The sequence below is a fragment of the Anomaloglossus baeobatrachus genome, chromosome 5 (genome assembly GCF_048569485.1).
Source record: "Anomaloglossus baeobatrachus isolate aAnoBae1 chromosome 5, aAnoBae1.hap1, whole genome shotgun sequence".
Lineage (NCBI taxonomy): Eukaryota > Metazoa > Chordata > Amphibia > Anura > Aromobatidae > Anomaloglossus > Anomaloglossus baeobatrachus.
The window spans coordinates 517,734,932-517,749,304 of record NC_134357.1 but is presented as its reverse complement, the minus strand read 5'-3'; the positions used below and the strand labels follow the sequence as shown (position 1 = coordinate 517,749,304).

The following is a 14,373-nucleotide window of genomic DNA, read 5'->3' as shown; positions in this document are numbered from 1 at the left end:
ATTGCCACCTATGGGTTTGGAAGGGTAATGCACTAACGACAAAAAGGTCATTACAAGAAAATACTATCGTCTATACCATTATGCAGTATTTTATCATTCTGAGTATCAATTATATTAATATTTTTACGATAATAATGACATGGTATTATAGTATTAGAGTTATGATACGCTGTGACATTTATTAGTGATAGTTATTGCCATATTTGGTATTTAGATTAGGGATGAAGTCTTCAATCAAGATTACAAAAGATAAAAAGACTTTATAATTATCCTAAAGTTAAAAGGGATTCTGCAAAAAGGTCCAAAAGGTAACGTCTCAAATAAGACTGTGAAACATACAAAATACACTTACCGCGTTTGCATCTCAAACACAGTAGTCCTATGATTCCAGGATGGACAATGACACATGGTTTGTGCATTAAGACCTCCCTAAAGTTACTAAGAAGAGCAAGGACATGTTAAAGTTAACCCCTGTCGTGCTGACCAAGAACGTCTTAACATCTGTTCTAGGATTTGACAACAGGCAGCATGAAGGATACAAGGTGACTAATGCAAATTACACTGCACAGACATCAAAGACTTTTGTTATTCTTCTACACTCATGAACTGTGGTTTATCAACATTGGCTATGGACTTTGTAATAAAGAATAAAGTTTATGGACTTTGATCTAACAATGATAAACGCAATATGGGACTGTATTAAATTGGTAACCATTCATTTTTATCAAAGGATTTATTTCTAAGAGACTGTGTTTATGCCGGATTACATCGGAGATAAGAAGACATCAACTTAGAGGACATCATATGGTGACCGGATTTGTTTTTTGCATTTCTTTTTAGGTCTAGCGAAGTATAGTTATATATTTTTTTATATGATTGATCAGTCATGGCCTATCATAACATGAATCCACATTATTATATTATTGAACTTACAACATGAATAATGCAAATTAATTATTATTCATCATTATTATTGATATTAATCCATTATCACCAAATAAGGAAATAAGATTTGTTATTTTAATGATGTATTAATTAATTTTCGGGGTTACTCCACCCGCTTCAAGGGGGGTTTGTTAAAAAGCATTAAAATTAATACATCTAGTTATCAAATATTTTATAGAAGGACATATAAGTTCACAGTTCTGTTTATGTTGGAGGGCATAGTATATTAATAAAGTTTTTATAAGGAATAAGTATTAAAATACCCATATTGAATATATATATATGCTGAGCATGGAAGGATATATATAAATCCTTCCAGAAGCTTCTGGTAGCTTCTAGAAGCTTATGTCATATGGAGCTATATTCAACTAAACACCCTATATGGACTGGACAGTTGTTATATAACACACGATGGAGGGGGCTATGGGTCGCTCCTCCACATTGCCTGCTGTGAGAAGACTCGAGGCTGCAAAAGATGAAGACACGCTAAGAGATGACATCCCTTGCCTTGCCATTCAGGAGCCAAAGAGAGATGGGTAAAGACTTCCCATTGTTCAGTATGGACTAAATGAACTCTTTGCGTAAGCTATCAAAGTATATTATTTTTCCTTTCTGTAACTGAACCCTGGCAACCATTTTTAAATAGATAAAATACATTTATTTTTTACATTTTTGGAAGTCCTTTCTTTCATGTGCCTTTACGTATTTGAAGAAAAATATATTTAAGAGTATATTTTTTAACATTTGGCGAGCCACCCATTCGTAATTTTTTTACGTTTTTGTTGTTCCTTCACTTTGCATAAGGGGGGTCGAAGTCCAGTATCTCCTGCAAAGGATCAGGAATCGACAATTTAAAAAAAAAATCACGCAGAACCTAGGAAATACGTATAAGTCAAGTTGCATGAATGTTTTTTTAATGAACTTTAAAGTCTTTACAAAGCTACAGAAGTTAACTTTTGACGTATTTTTGAGCAAGAAAGATAAAGTCAGTCCATAAGAAGTATTGGACGTGTTGAACAAAGTGAATCAAGTCTTACAGGATCATCCATCAGATCATCTGATCATTTCAGGTAAGAAAATGGATTTTATCTCTTCATATGTTAAGCAAAGTAAACTTCAGTTCACTTATCCAGATATTTCTAATGTGGAAGAGATTTGGTTACGCTTTTATGGGGAGTGTGAACTTGAGAATTCACGAATAGAATGTGTAAGGTCTTTTAATAGAGAGAAACAGAAAATCAGAAATGTCTGTCATTTAGTCTATGATTTTCACAAGTTAATCGTAGAAAGGTGTAAAAATGGTGGAAATAGACAACCTGAATTGTCAGGAGAGTCAGTGACAGAGAAATCCAAAGACTGCTTAGAACCTGGAATGTCAGTCAGTGATATTGTGAATTCTGACTGTAATGTTGGCTGTAATTTTGCAAATCAGAATTTTGATAATGGCGGCAGACATGTGCTACGTAATCAAGGTCATTTTCAGCATACTGGGAAAGAAGCAGGAAATGACGTAGAGAAGCCAGAAGGGGGAGGAGCCAGAGTGGGAGACGTGCAGAAAGGACACGTGGAGAGAGAAAATGGCGACGATCAGTTTCTAAAAATAGAACAGACAAATTTAGGAATTAGACTTAGAAAGAGTCTATTGGACATATGCAAATTAATTCCCGCATATAATCCTAAAATACATGTTTGCAGAAATTCAGAGATATTTGAAAGTTCCGTTGAGAAGTTAAATTTAACCAATAGTGAGACGAATCAGTTATTCCGTATGTGGTTACCTCAGCATTTCTATAGACAATTGGCATTAAAAAAGTCTTCTGACAATGAGACATTTGATGGTTCAAATGATAATGATATCATAAGGCTGAAAAATCTCATCTTCTGTGCAAGGAATGAATCTGATCCTAATTATGAGATGATGAAGGAATTACAAATTGAACAGAATGAGAGTACGTTCTCATTTATGTCCGTTTTTGAACGTTTGTATAGGGCGGTCATTCCAAATGTCAGATTGGATGGAATGATACGTTTATTCATCAAGAAATTTCATTTCCTTGACAATGCAGCCTGTGCGGTGGCATTAAATAAAAAGTCCCTATTCGAATGTACGACATTTATCGATTTTGTTAGAAGTCGCCAAAGTCAATCAAAACAGAAATTAATTAATTCTGAAAAACCAACACAAAAAAGGGAGAGTTTTTGTGAAAAATCAACAGTGTCTCCCAGATCCAGATATTTCTGTGATAGGGTGTATGAAGTTCGGAGGAAGATGCATACGTGTTTCAAACCATACAATCCACCCCAATTTTTGTCGTCTAAAAGTCTTTTTCCACAGGAAAAACCCTTGTCACCAGTGACGGGATCGGTCACTGGGATAGAGGATCCCAGACAAATGATGAGTAAAAGCTTTGAAAACCAGAAACAGGTGTCTTGTGGAGATCCTCTCCCTGGGTCAGGATTTGACAGCCAGCAACAGCTGGGGGGTCTTTCAGAGAGAGACATTCTTTCTCGTATAATAGAAAAACTTGAATTACATAAGTTCAGAGATTCCTATAAGTTTAAAATGGACCTCATAAATCGAATCTTTGAAGAAAAATTTAGGTTTGGTCTTCAGCTGAATAAAGTGGATTTCTGGGTAAATTAATTTTATTGTTTGATGAGTATGTTTATTCATATACAGTGAATCTATATATATATATATATATATTAAAGGTAGTGACAGTAAATTAAGGTCATAGTTTCATTTAGTAAAATGATAGTTTAATGTTATAAATAAATAATTTGATCTCTGTATATGAATAATAATATTTAAAATAAAACAATAAGAGAAAGTAACAGATTTCAAGTGTTTCATTTTTATCATAAATATGATAATAATTTTATTCTTTTATTTCCCTCAGAATTTATCAGTAAAGCAGATTGATGAAGTATTAACTTTTATTTATACATTTGTTCTTGTCCTCAATCAGGTAACATATAGAGCACGATTAATTAATAATTATTATTTTCTCGGGTACCAATTGTCAGAGAAGTATACTTGAACGTTTCTTTTATGAATATATATATCTCCTTTAGAGTTATTAGAAATGTAATCTGAGCTTTGGAGTGTAGTAAAACTGCTTGCTGTCTTGGAATGGTGTTCCTTGCACGTGACCAAAGCATGTGACTTGGTACTAAAGCTAATAATACATGTTTGTTCCATGGTCATATGTACAGTATGTAATCCATTGGAATTTGTTTTTTTGAGAAGTACTTCAAATTAGTAACATAATTTTTGAAATGCGCATAGGAAAAAAAGGGGATATGTGTCTGTCCATGTTTCTATGTAGAAGTATATGTTTAAGAACCATGACAGTCTTGTGTGCATAGATGTGTCTATGAATGATTGATTGTTTGAGCAGCTGCTAATGCTAAAGTCAAAGTACTTGGATCCAGAAAAAAAAAAAGGGAATTTTTGTTTTAACTTCAAGGTTATAATATATGTATGTATACTATTAGAATAAATAAGTTATAGTACATAAGTATAAATAATGAAGGAATTTATACTGGGTATATCTTATTCTTAGACATATTTCTTTAGTATAGAGATATTAGGATTTTTTATTAAGGGTTTATTCTGAAGAGTTACATTCTAGAATAAGGTTATAACGTTTTGATTTTCTTATATCTTTTGTGTTAGTCACTTCTTTTACTGATACACAGATTGGTAATCATTTTTCTTTTCAAATATGGAAGTGATATTTATAATATGGTCTTGAAGATATACAACACAAATTTTAATTTAATCTAAACATATTAATTTTTATAATATCATATTTCATGATATTGAAAGGGAGAGGTTTGGTCTCAATCACACACATTTATATTTGATAATATATGTGTTTACAGGATACTTTAATAATTAATATTTCAAGTACAAAGGAAGAATTGGGAATAAAAAAAATATATTTGAAGTATATCATAATGCATTTATATACTAAGTGTATTATTTGCAAGGTTACATGACTTAATTATTTTTATTGGTTACTGATAGGTTTGGTAATCTTATAAGATACTGGTAATATTAAGGTTATCTGGTAACATTAAGGTTATGTATTATTAAAGACATAGGTGTTATATACATATAAGGCCTTATTTTTATTTCAATTTTTTATTTTTATTCCGATTTTCATTTTTCCTTTTATTCCTATTTTTTTTTATATTAATTATTTAATATTCACATTTTTAATCAAAATCTTAAATTCTACAATTTTTATTTTTTCTTCAGATTTTTAAAAAAAAAAAAAAATCTCAATTGAGAAAACACTTTAATATTTAGTTCAGTAATATCTAATATAAGAATATTACTTTATTAAATATGAATCATATTAAAAGGGATAAGTTCCATTTTTTGGAAGAAAAGATACTTCATCAATATATACAATTGTTTACTTCCTAGTTATACATTATTTTTATATTAGTATGTTAACACAATAAGGATGAAGTATTACTTATAGTTACACATTTTCTTATAGTAGGTTATTTAATAAATAATAGATAAATCAAATAAATTAAATTAGAATAATAAAGATGGAAGATCAAGGTACATCTAGGTTTACCTTTCTAAATTTACAAATAATATATATTATATTTTTAATCAATAATAATTTATAATGGGTATTATTGTGTTTTGATGGTATCATCCAGTCTTTTCTAAAAGGTTATTTGCTTTGGTTTATAATTTACAAATGATCTAACTAAATAAGCCACATTGTTGCCTTTCATATTTATAATATGATACATGTACACATTATATTATTTCATACTTTATATTATATTTTGGTTACATTCAACACATTGCCACCTATGGGTTTGGAAGGGTAATGCACTAACGACAAAAAGGTCATTACAAGAAAATACTATCGTCTATACCATTATGCAGTATTTTATCATTCTGAGTATCAATTATATTAATACTTTTACGATAATAATAATGACATGGTATTATAGTATTAGAGTTACGATACGCTGTGACATTTATTAGTGATAGTTATTGCCATATTTGGTATTTAGATTAGGGATGAAGTCTTCAATCAAGATTACAAAAGATAAAAAGACTTTATAATTATCCTAAAGTTAAAAGGGATTCTGCAAAAAGGTCCAAAAGGTAACGTCTCAAATAAGACTGTGAAACATACAAAATACACTTACCGCGTTTGCATCTCAAACACAGTAGTCCTATGATTCCAGGATGGACAATGACACATGGTCTGTGCATTAAGACCTCCCTAAAGTTACTAAGAAGAGCAAGGACATGTTAAAGTTAACCCCTGTCGTGCTGACCAAGAACGTCTTAACATCTGTTCTAGGATTTGACAACAGGCAGCATGAAGGATACAAGGTGACTAATGCAAATTACACTGCACAGACATCAAAGACTTTTGTTATTCTTCTACACTCATGAACTGTGGTTTATCAACATTGGCTATGGACTTTGTAATAAAGAATAAAGTTTATGGACTTTGATCTAACAATGATAAACGCAATATGGGACTGTATTAAATTGGTAACCATTCATTTTTATCAAAGGATTTATTTCTAAGAGACTGTGTTTATGCCGGATTACATCGGAGATAAGAAGACATCAACTTAGAGGACATCATATGGTGACCGGATTTGTTTTTTGCATTTCTTTTTAGGTCTAGCGAAGTATAGTTATATATTTTTTTATATGATTGATCAGTCATGGCCTATCATAACATGAATCCACATTATTATATTATTGAACTTACAACATGAATAATGCAAATTAATTATTATTCATCATTATTATTGATATTAATCCATTATCACCAAATAAGGAAATAAGATTTGTTATTTTAATGATGTATTAATTAATTTTCGGGGTTACTCCACCCGCTTCAAGGGGGGTTTGTTAAAAAGCATTAAAATTAATACATCTAGTTATCAAATATTTTATAGAAGGACATATAAGTTCACAGTTCTGTTTATGTTGGAGGGCATAGTATATTAATAAAGTTTTTATAAGGAATAAGTATTAAAATACCCATATTGAATATATATATATGCTGAGCATGGAAGGATATATATAAATCCTTCCAGAAGCTTCTGGTAGCTTCTAGAAGCTTATGTCATATGGAGCTATATTCAACTAAACACCCTATATGGACTGGACAGTTGTTATATAACACACGATGGAGGGGGCTATGGGTCGCTCCTCCACATTGCCTGCTGTGAGAAGACTCGAGGCTGCAAAAGATGAAGACACGCTAAGAGATGACATCCCTTGCCTTGCCATTCAGGAGCCAAAGAGAGATGGGTAAAGACTTCCCATTGTTCAGTATGGACTAAATGAACTCTTTGCGTAAGCTATCAAAGTATATTATTTTTCCTTTCTGTAACTGAACCCTGGCAACCATTTTTAAATAGATAAAATACATTTATTTTTTACATTTTTGGAAGTCCTTTCTTTCATGTGCCTTTACGTATTTGAAGAAAAATATATTTAAGAGTATATTTTTTAACAGTAGTCCATTTTAAAAACTATCCAGTTAGTATCTACATAAAAGGATTTAATTGCTACATCACCACGTTATGCTGCTGACGGGACTAAGAAATAACAGTTTACATTTTAAATCATTATTCCACTGAACAATGCAATTCTAACATCATTTTTTCTATACAAAATATCTGCTCTCCCGTAACTCCACAGATTCTATGGCAATGTGTTAACATCGAAATAATAAAAAAATATAGACCGAAGCACAAGTTTTAAAGTCAAATGTTTAATAATGATTAGTGTCAAGTAGTGATGGGTGAATAGTAAAATATTTGAGTTCGGATTATTTGTACCAAATACCTAGTAATATTCCAGTATTCGTCACGAATAACGAACTTAATGCAAGTCAATGAGGAACCCGAGTATTTTTCTGGGAAATCTTCAAGAAAAATATTCGGTTCCCCATTGACTCACATAAGGTTTGTTATTTGTGACGAATACTGGAATAGTAATTAGTATTCGGAAAGAATAATCAGAACCCAAATATTTTACTATTTGATCATCACTAGTAGCAAGTTAAAAAGGGGATATCCAACACCTCTCTCCCCCTCTTGATCTGTCATTAGGCTTGGGGAGATACTACTGTACATGATTGGGCAACTATTTGATTCTCAACTGATCTCATCCAGTGGTATACTGTCACTAGCAGCAGACCATGTGGTTACTAAAGGGCATGTGAGCCAGGGGAACCTGATGTCAAAAAGCCGTCTTTCATTTCCCAATTTAAACATAATGTCAGTCCTCTGGAGTAGACACAGCTCCCTGTTCACCCATTATGTCCGTTCAACTGTGCGCAGCAAGCTTGATCATGCCACTAGCTCATGACTGCATCATGGGAATGGGGCTAAATGTGTATTAATTTTTATTGTTTCAGTGCACTTTAATATATGTTGAAGAGGACCATGAAACTGTCTTGGGGAGCATACTAGAGTGCTCATACTCTAAAGAGGGAACTGCTGGGAAGTCAGTGTATTTGGAGTTCTGTCGGGTCATCATGTTGTATTGAGGGATGTATTATATGGTGTATTAAGGGCACTGTGAAGACCTCACACTGCATTAGTGTCTCGTTGGGACTCCTCATACCGCATTGGAGGGCACAATGTAGGCATAATTGGGAGGTATGGTGGGGACCTCAGTTTGTATTGTTTGGGCATCTTTTCTGTGCAAGGGGTAACTGTAGTGGGTTGAGACTCTAAAAGGCATTATTTCTCTTCCCTGTCTTTAAAAGTTGGGAAATGCTCATTTGTCTTCGCCTAGGCACTATGAACCTGCCATATAATTGTTTGTTTTTTTGTTTTGTGGGGGCATTCAATTTGTTCTTTTGCTATGAGCCTCCATGATTTTTTTGTGTACCCCATCTTATCTAATTAATGAGTCATCTGGTTAAAAAGAAGAGACAAGTTGGGTGTTGGATGGTTGCTACAAAAATGGTCTATCATGTATAGCAACATCTCACCATTGCCCATGCCATATTGGACAGAAAAGAGCGGCACCAGACAATCCTTTAAGCTGCAGTAGTATATACAAATGTTAAATATTTTATATACTGATTCACATAACAGCTGTATTATTTGAATACCAATTGTTTTTCAATAGCAAATGGTTATTGGTATTTTAATACATTTTTTTAATCATAGTTTAGTCCTCTAATTTGTGTATCATCTCCCATAGACAAGTGGCTTTACTATAGGTAGTATTTTTTCTTATACATGTTGTCAACAAAAAAATAAAAATAAAAAATGACTACACTACTTCTCTGAGTGTGATTTTTGATGTCTAACAAGACTTGATTTCTCAGTAAAACATTTTCCACATTCAGAACATGAAAATGGCTTCTCTCCTGTGTGATTTCTCTGATGCCTAAGGAGATGTGATTTCTCGTTAAAACTTTTCCCACATTCTGAACATGAATATGGCTTCTCCCCTGTGTGAGTGCTCTGATGTGCAACAAGATGTTTTTTCTCTATGAAACATTTTCCACAATCTGAGCATGAAAATGGCTTCTCCCCTTTGTGAATTCTTTGGTGTGTAACAAGATTTGTTTTCTGATTAAAGAATATCCCACATTCTAAACACGAAAATGGCTTCTCCCCTGTGTGAATTCTCTGATGTGTTACAAGATTTGATTTCTGACAAAAACATTTCCCACATTCTAAACATGAAAATGGCTTTTCCCCTGTGTGACTTCTCTGATGTGTAATAAGATATGATTTCTCTGTAAAACATTTCCCACATTCTGAACAAGAATATGGCTTCTCTCCAGTGTGAATTCTCTGATGTGTAATAAGAATTGTTTTCCTGTTAAAACATTTCCCACATTCTGTACATGAAAAAGGTTTCTCGCCTGTGTGTCTTTTCTGATGAGTAACAAGGTACGATTTCTCTGTAAAACATTTCCCACATTCTGAGCATGAAAATGGTTTCTCTCCTGTGTGAATTCTCCGATGTGTAACAAGTTGGTAATTCTTGCTATAACTTTTCCCACATTCTGCACATGAATATGGCTTCTCTCCTGTGTGCATTCTCTGAAGTGTAACAAGTTTTTTGTTTTGCATATTAGTCTTTGATGCATCTGAAGAAAGAACCTCTTGAAAAGTATCTGATGATAGATCTTTACTGTGAAGGGCTAGAGGTGCATCTGGGATAGTGGCATACTCATCACATGTATCTGGTGTGATACCATAATCATTTACAGCAAAATCTGAAAGTATCACATGTTGTTCTGATCTATTTGTCCAGTCATCTGCAAAGAATAAAACTGATATCATTATGTTTTCAATAACAGTGCCTTGAAATTATATTAATATTTATATTACTCTATATTATATAACATTTCTATACATTCTATACATACATATATTAATACAATTCAATTATCAACTGACTAAGACAGTAAATTACAAAGTAGAGAATAATAGATTATGATGTTAGGCCACCAGGTTGTGCTTTTTCAATTTTTCACTTCCTATTAGAGCCATCTTCTCCATATGTTCATCTTTCACTGTGTCAGTCACCATTTGTTTCAAGTTATAATTTACTCAAAAAGGGTGTTCATCCCATACTCTCCCCATTAGCTGTCTGCGGTATAGCACAAGGAAAGGCACATGGGAGGAACAATATAGTCATGTACAAGTAAGCTATAGCTTTTGAGCAAGTATAAATTTGGGTTTTTTTTTACTAATTTTAATAGAACTAAGCAGAAGATACAACAAAGTAGAAAAAGTCCTATATTCTTTTTTCATATGTGATGGAAACATTGGCTTCCATCACGAATATACAAATATGGGAACACTGATGAATCTGAAAAACAATTTGAAGTAGTGTCCTCTGGAACCCATGGTTGCTAGTTCCTGGTTCTTTCAACGATCACCTAGCTTAACGTCTATGAACACGCTTGTGCATTAAAAATTAGTAACCGCATGTGGGATGAAGTTTCTGGAGTTAATATAGGTGCACTTTTTTTTTTTTTTTAATTTGTGTTTTTATTGCCATTGAGCTTTTGGGGCATGTATATACGTATCAGATGATGTGGTCTTATCTCCTTTGGCTGTTTTTACTTTTGAAGAATTAATGAAGTATTGATTTTACCTTACAAGTGGATGTGCTGGAGTTTTGCAGAGTGGACATTTGATCTAGTCTACGATCTGTCCGATGTTCTCCACTTCCCCTCACCACCTGTAATTAGTGCTTCACTTATTGACACTGTGCCATAATAAAATGGTGCCTGATTGTTCACGAAGAAAAATTTGCAACATGCTCTATTCTAGTTCAGTTAATGGACCAGTATATTGCAAATAGTAGAAGGCAGCTCCTGCACTCATTCTCGATGCAAAACTAGACCGGTGCACATAAACAAGTTTGCATTTTGCAAGCGTGAGTGGCCCAATTTTTGATGTGATTTAAGGACGCTTTACACGCTGCGACATCGCTAGCCGATGCTAGCGATGTCGAGCGTGATAGCACCCGCCCCTATCGTACGGCCGATATGTGGTGATCGCTGCCGTTGCGAACATTATCGCTACGGCAGCGTCACACGCACATGCCTGCACTGCGACGTCGCTGTGACCAGTGAACCGCCTCCTTTCTGAGGGGGCGGTTCGTTCAGCGTCACAGCGACGTCACTAAGCGGCCGCCCAATCAAAGCGGAGGGGCAGAGATGAGCGGGACGAACATCCCGCCCACCTCCTTCCTTCCTCATTGCTGGCGTGACGCAGGTAAGGAGAGGTTCCTCGTTCATGCGGTGTCACACGTAGCGATGTGTGCTGCCACAGAAACGAAGAACAACATCGTTACTGCAGGAGCAACAATATTTGGGAAGAGGGGGGCATGTCACTGATTAGCAATTTTGAACGTTTTTGCAACGATTCAAAATCGCTAATAGGTGTCACACGCAACGACATCACTAAAGCGGCCGGATGTGAGTCACAAATTCCGTGACCCCAACGAGATCGCTTTAGCGATCTCGTAGCGTGTAAAGCCACCTTTACTGCACTCAGCTGTATCAAACGCAATGCATCCTGTAGGTTGATACATGTATGCTGTTTTATGAAAATTCAGATAGAGCCCTGGTGTCGAGACGATAAAGCACTTTAGAACGCAGAATGACCAGTTCTGGAGCAATTGTGTTTGTATGCATTTACCTTATTGCACCGAATCGGGATGTACTGTATATATACCATTTTCTCCTATAAAGATTAAACTCCCAGATCGAGTGTGCAACACTTCAAAATGTGATGATCTCAATCTGACATGTTTGTTTTCTGTGTGGTGGATCCATTTTTGGCATGTGCCTCAGTTTTACAACCTGTGCTTCATCCATTTTTTCCTCAAATGGAAAACAAAAATAAAGAGCTCTTTCATAGCTTCACATGTCAAGATTATATTATATATATATATATATATATATATATATATATATATATATATTATATATATACTAGCTGTACTACCCGGCTTCGCCCGGGTTAATAACTGTTGTTAACAAAATGGAATGTATTAACATTCCCGGGATAGAATGAATAAACGCCCGGGATAGTAACTGTCTCTCTGTTTCTCTCCCATTCTCTGTCTGTCTCCCCCTCTGTATATATCTCTCTGTTTCTCTCTCTCTCTCTCTCTTTGTCTGTCTGTCTCTTTCCCTGTGTCTCTGACTGTCTCTGTCTCCGTCTGTCTATCTATCCCTTTCCCTGTCTGTCTATCTATCTCTTTCCCTGTCTGTCTATCTCTGTCTCTTTCCCTGTCTGTCTCTTTCCCTGTGTCTGTCTCTTTGTCTGTCTCTTTACCTGTCTTTGCCTGTCTCTTACCCTGTCTGTCTCTTTCCCTTTCTTTCCCTGTTTGTCTGTTTCCCTGTGTCTGTCTCTTTGTTTTTGTCTTTCTCTTTCCCTGTCAGTCTGTCTCTTTGTCTGTGTCTGTCTCTTTGTGTCTGCCTCTTTCCCTGGCTGCATTGTGATGCCAACATTCCATATAAGGGCGTGGCTGCGCATTCTTCTGAAGTTCTGGCTGCACTGTGGCTCCCAGCTCCATTCGCTTTAATGGAGGCAGGTTTTTTTGCGAATAACTGTAAAGCGCGGGGTTAAAATTTCCCCTCAAAACATAGCCTATGACGCTCTCGGGGTCCAGATGTGTGAGTATGCAAACGTTTGTGGCTGTAGCTGCGACGGTGCAGATGCCAATCCTGGACATACACACACACACATTCAGCTTTATATATTAGATATATATATACTAGAAGGTGGCCCGATTCTAACGCATCGGGTATTCTAGAATTTATTGTGTAGTTAATGTATGGTTTGTGTTATATATATATATATATATATATATATATATATATATATATATATATATATATATATATATATATATATATGTTGTTGTGTGTAGTTGCCAAGTGTTTATGTAGGGCGCTGTAAATGTTCTGGGTGTGGGGGTGTGTGAGAGCGGTGCTGTTTGTGTGTTGCGTTGTGTGTGTTGCGTTGCTTGTGGAGCGCTCTGTGTCTGCAGCGTTGTGTGTGTGTGGTGTTGTGTGTGTTACGCGGCTTGTGTGGGTGTGTGTGTGTTTTGGGGGGAGGTATGTTTTGTGCAGTGTGTGTGTTGGAGGAGTAGTCCTGGGGAGAGAGGAGTATAATAGGAGGAGTAGTCCTGGGGGGAGAGGAGTATAATAGGTGGAGTAGTCCTGGGGGGAGAGCAGGATAATAGGGGGACAGCAGGATAATAGGAGGAGTAGTCCTGGGGAGAGTGGAGGATAATAGGAGGAGTAGTCCTGGGGAGAGAGGAGGATAATAGGAGGAGTAGTCCTGGAGAGAGAGGAGGATAATAGGAGTAGTAGTCCTGGGGAGAGAGGAGTATAATAGGAGGAGTAGTCCTGGGGAGAGAGGAGTATAATAGGAGGAGTAGTCCTGGGGGGAGAGCAGGATAATAGGGGGAGAGCAGGATAATAGGAGGAGTAGTCCTGGGGAGAGAGGAGGAGTAGTCCTGGGGGGAGAGGAGTATAATAAAAGGAGTAGTCCTGGGGAGAGAGGAGTATAATAAAAGGAGTAGTCCTGGGGAGAGAGTAGGATAATAGGAGGAGTAATCCTGGGGGGAGAGGAGGATAATAGGAGGAGTAGTCCTAGGGAGAGAGTAGGATAATAGGAGGAGTAATCCTGGGGGGAGAGGAGGATAATAGGAGGAGTAGTCCTAGGGGGAGAGGAGTATAATAGGAGTAGTCCTGGGGAGAGACGAGGATAATAGAAGGAGTAGTCCTGGGGAGGAGAAGAGTATAATAGGAGGAGTAGCCCTGGGGGGATAGGAGTCTAATAGCAGGAGTAGTCCTGGGGGAGAGGAGTACAATAGGAGGAGTAGTCCTGGGGGGAGAGGAGTATAATAGGAGG

At 35.7% G+C, this 14,373-nt stretch overlaps 1 protein-coding gene across 1 annotated transcript in view; it reads right to left on the bottom strand.

Moving 5' to 3' along the window:
• LOC142312869 (uncharacterized) overlaps window positions 1-14,373 on the bottom strand; it is a 288,408-nt gene that overhangs the window by 108,943 nt on the left and 165,092 nt on the right. Inside the window, 2 exon segments of the mRNA XM_075351855.1 lie at window positions 8,961-9,013; window positions 9,257-10,247. Of these exon segments, the coding sequence (XP_075207970.1) occupies window positions 8,961-9,013; window positions 9,257-10,247 (1,044 nt within the window).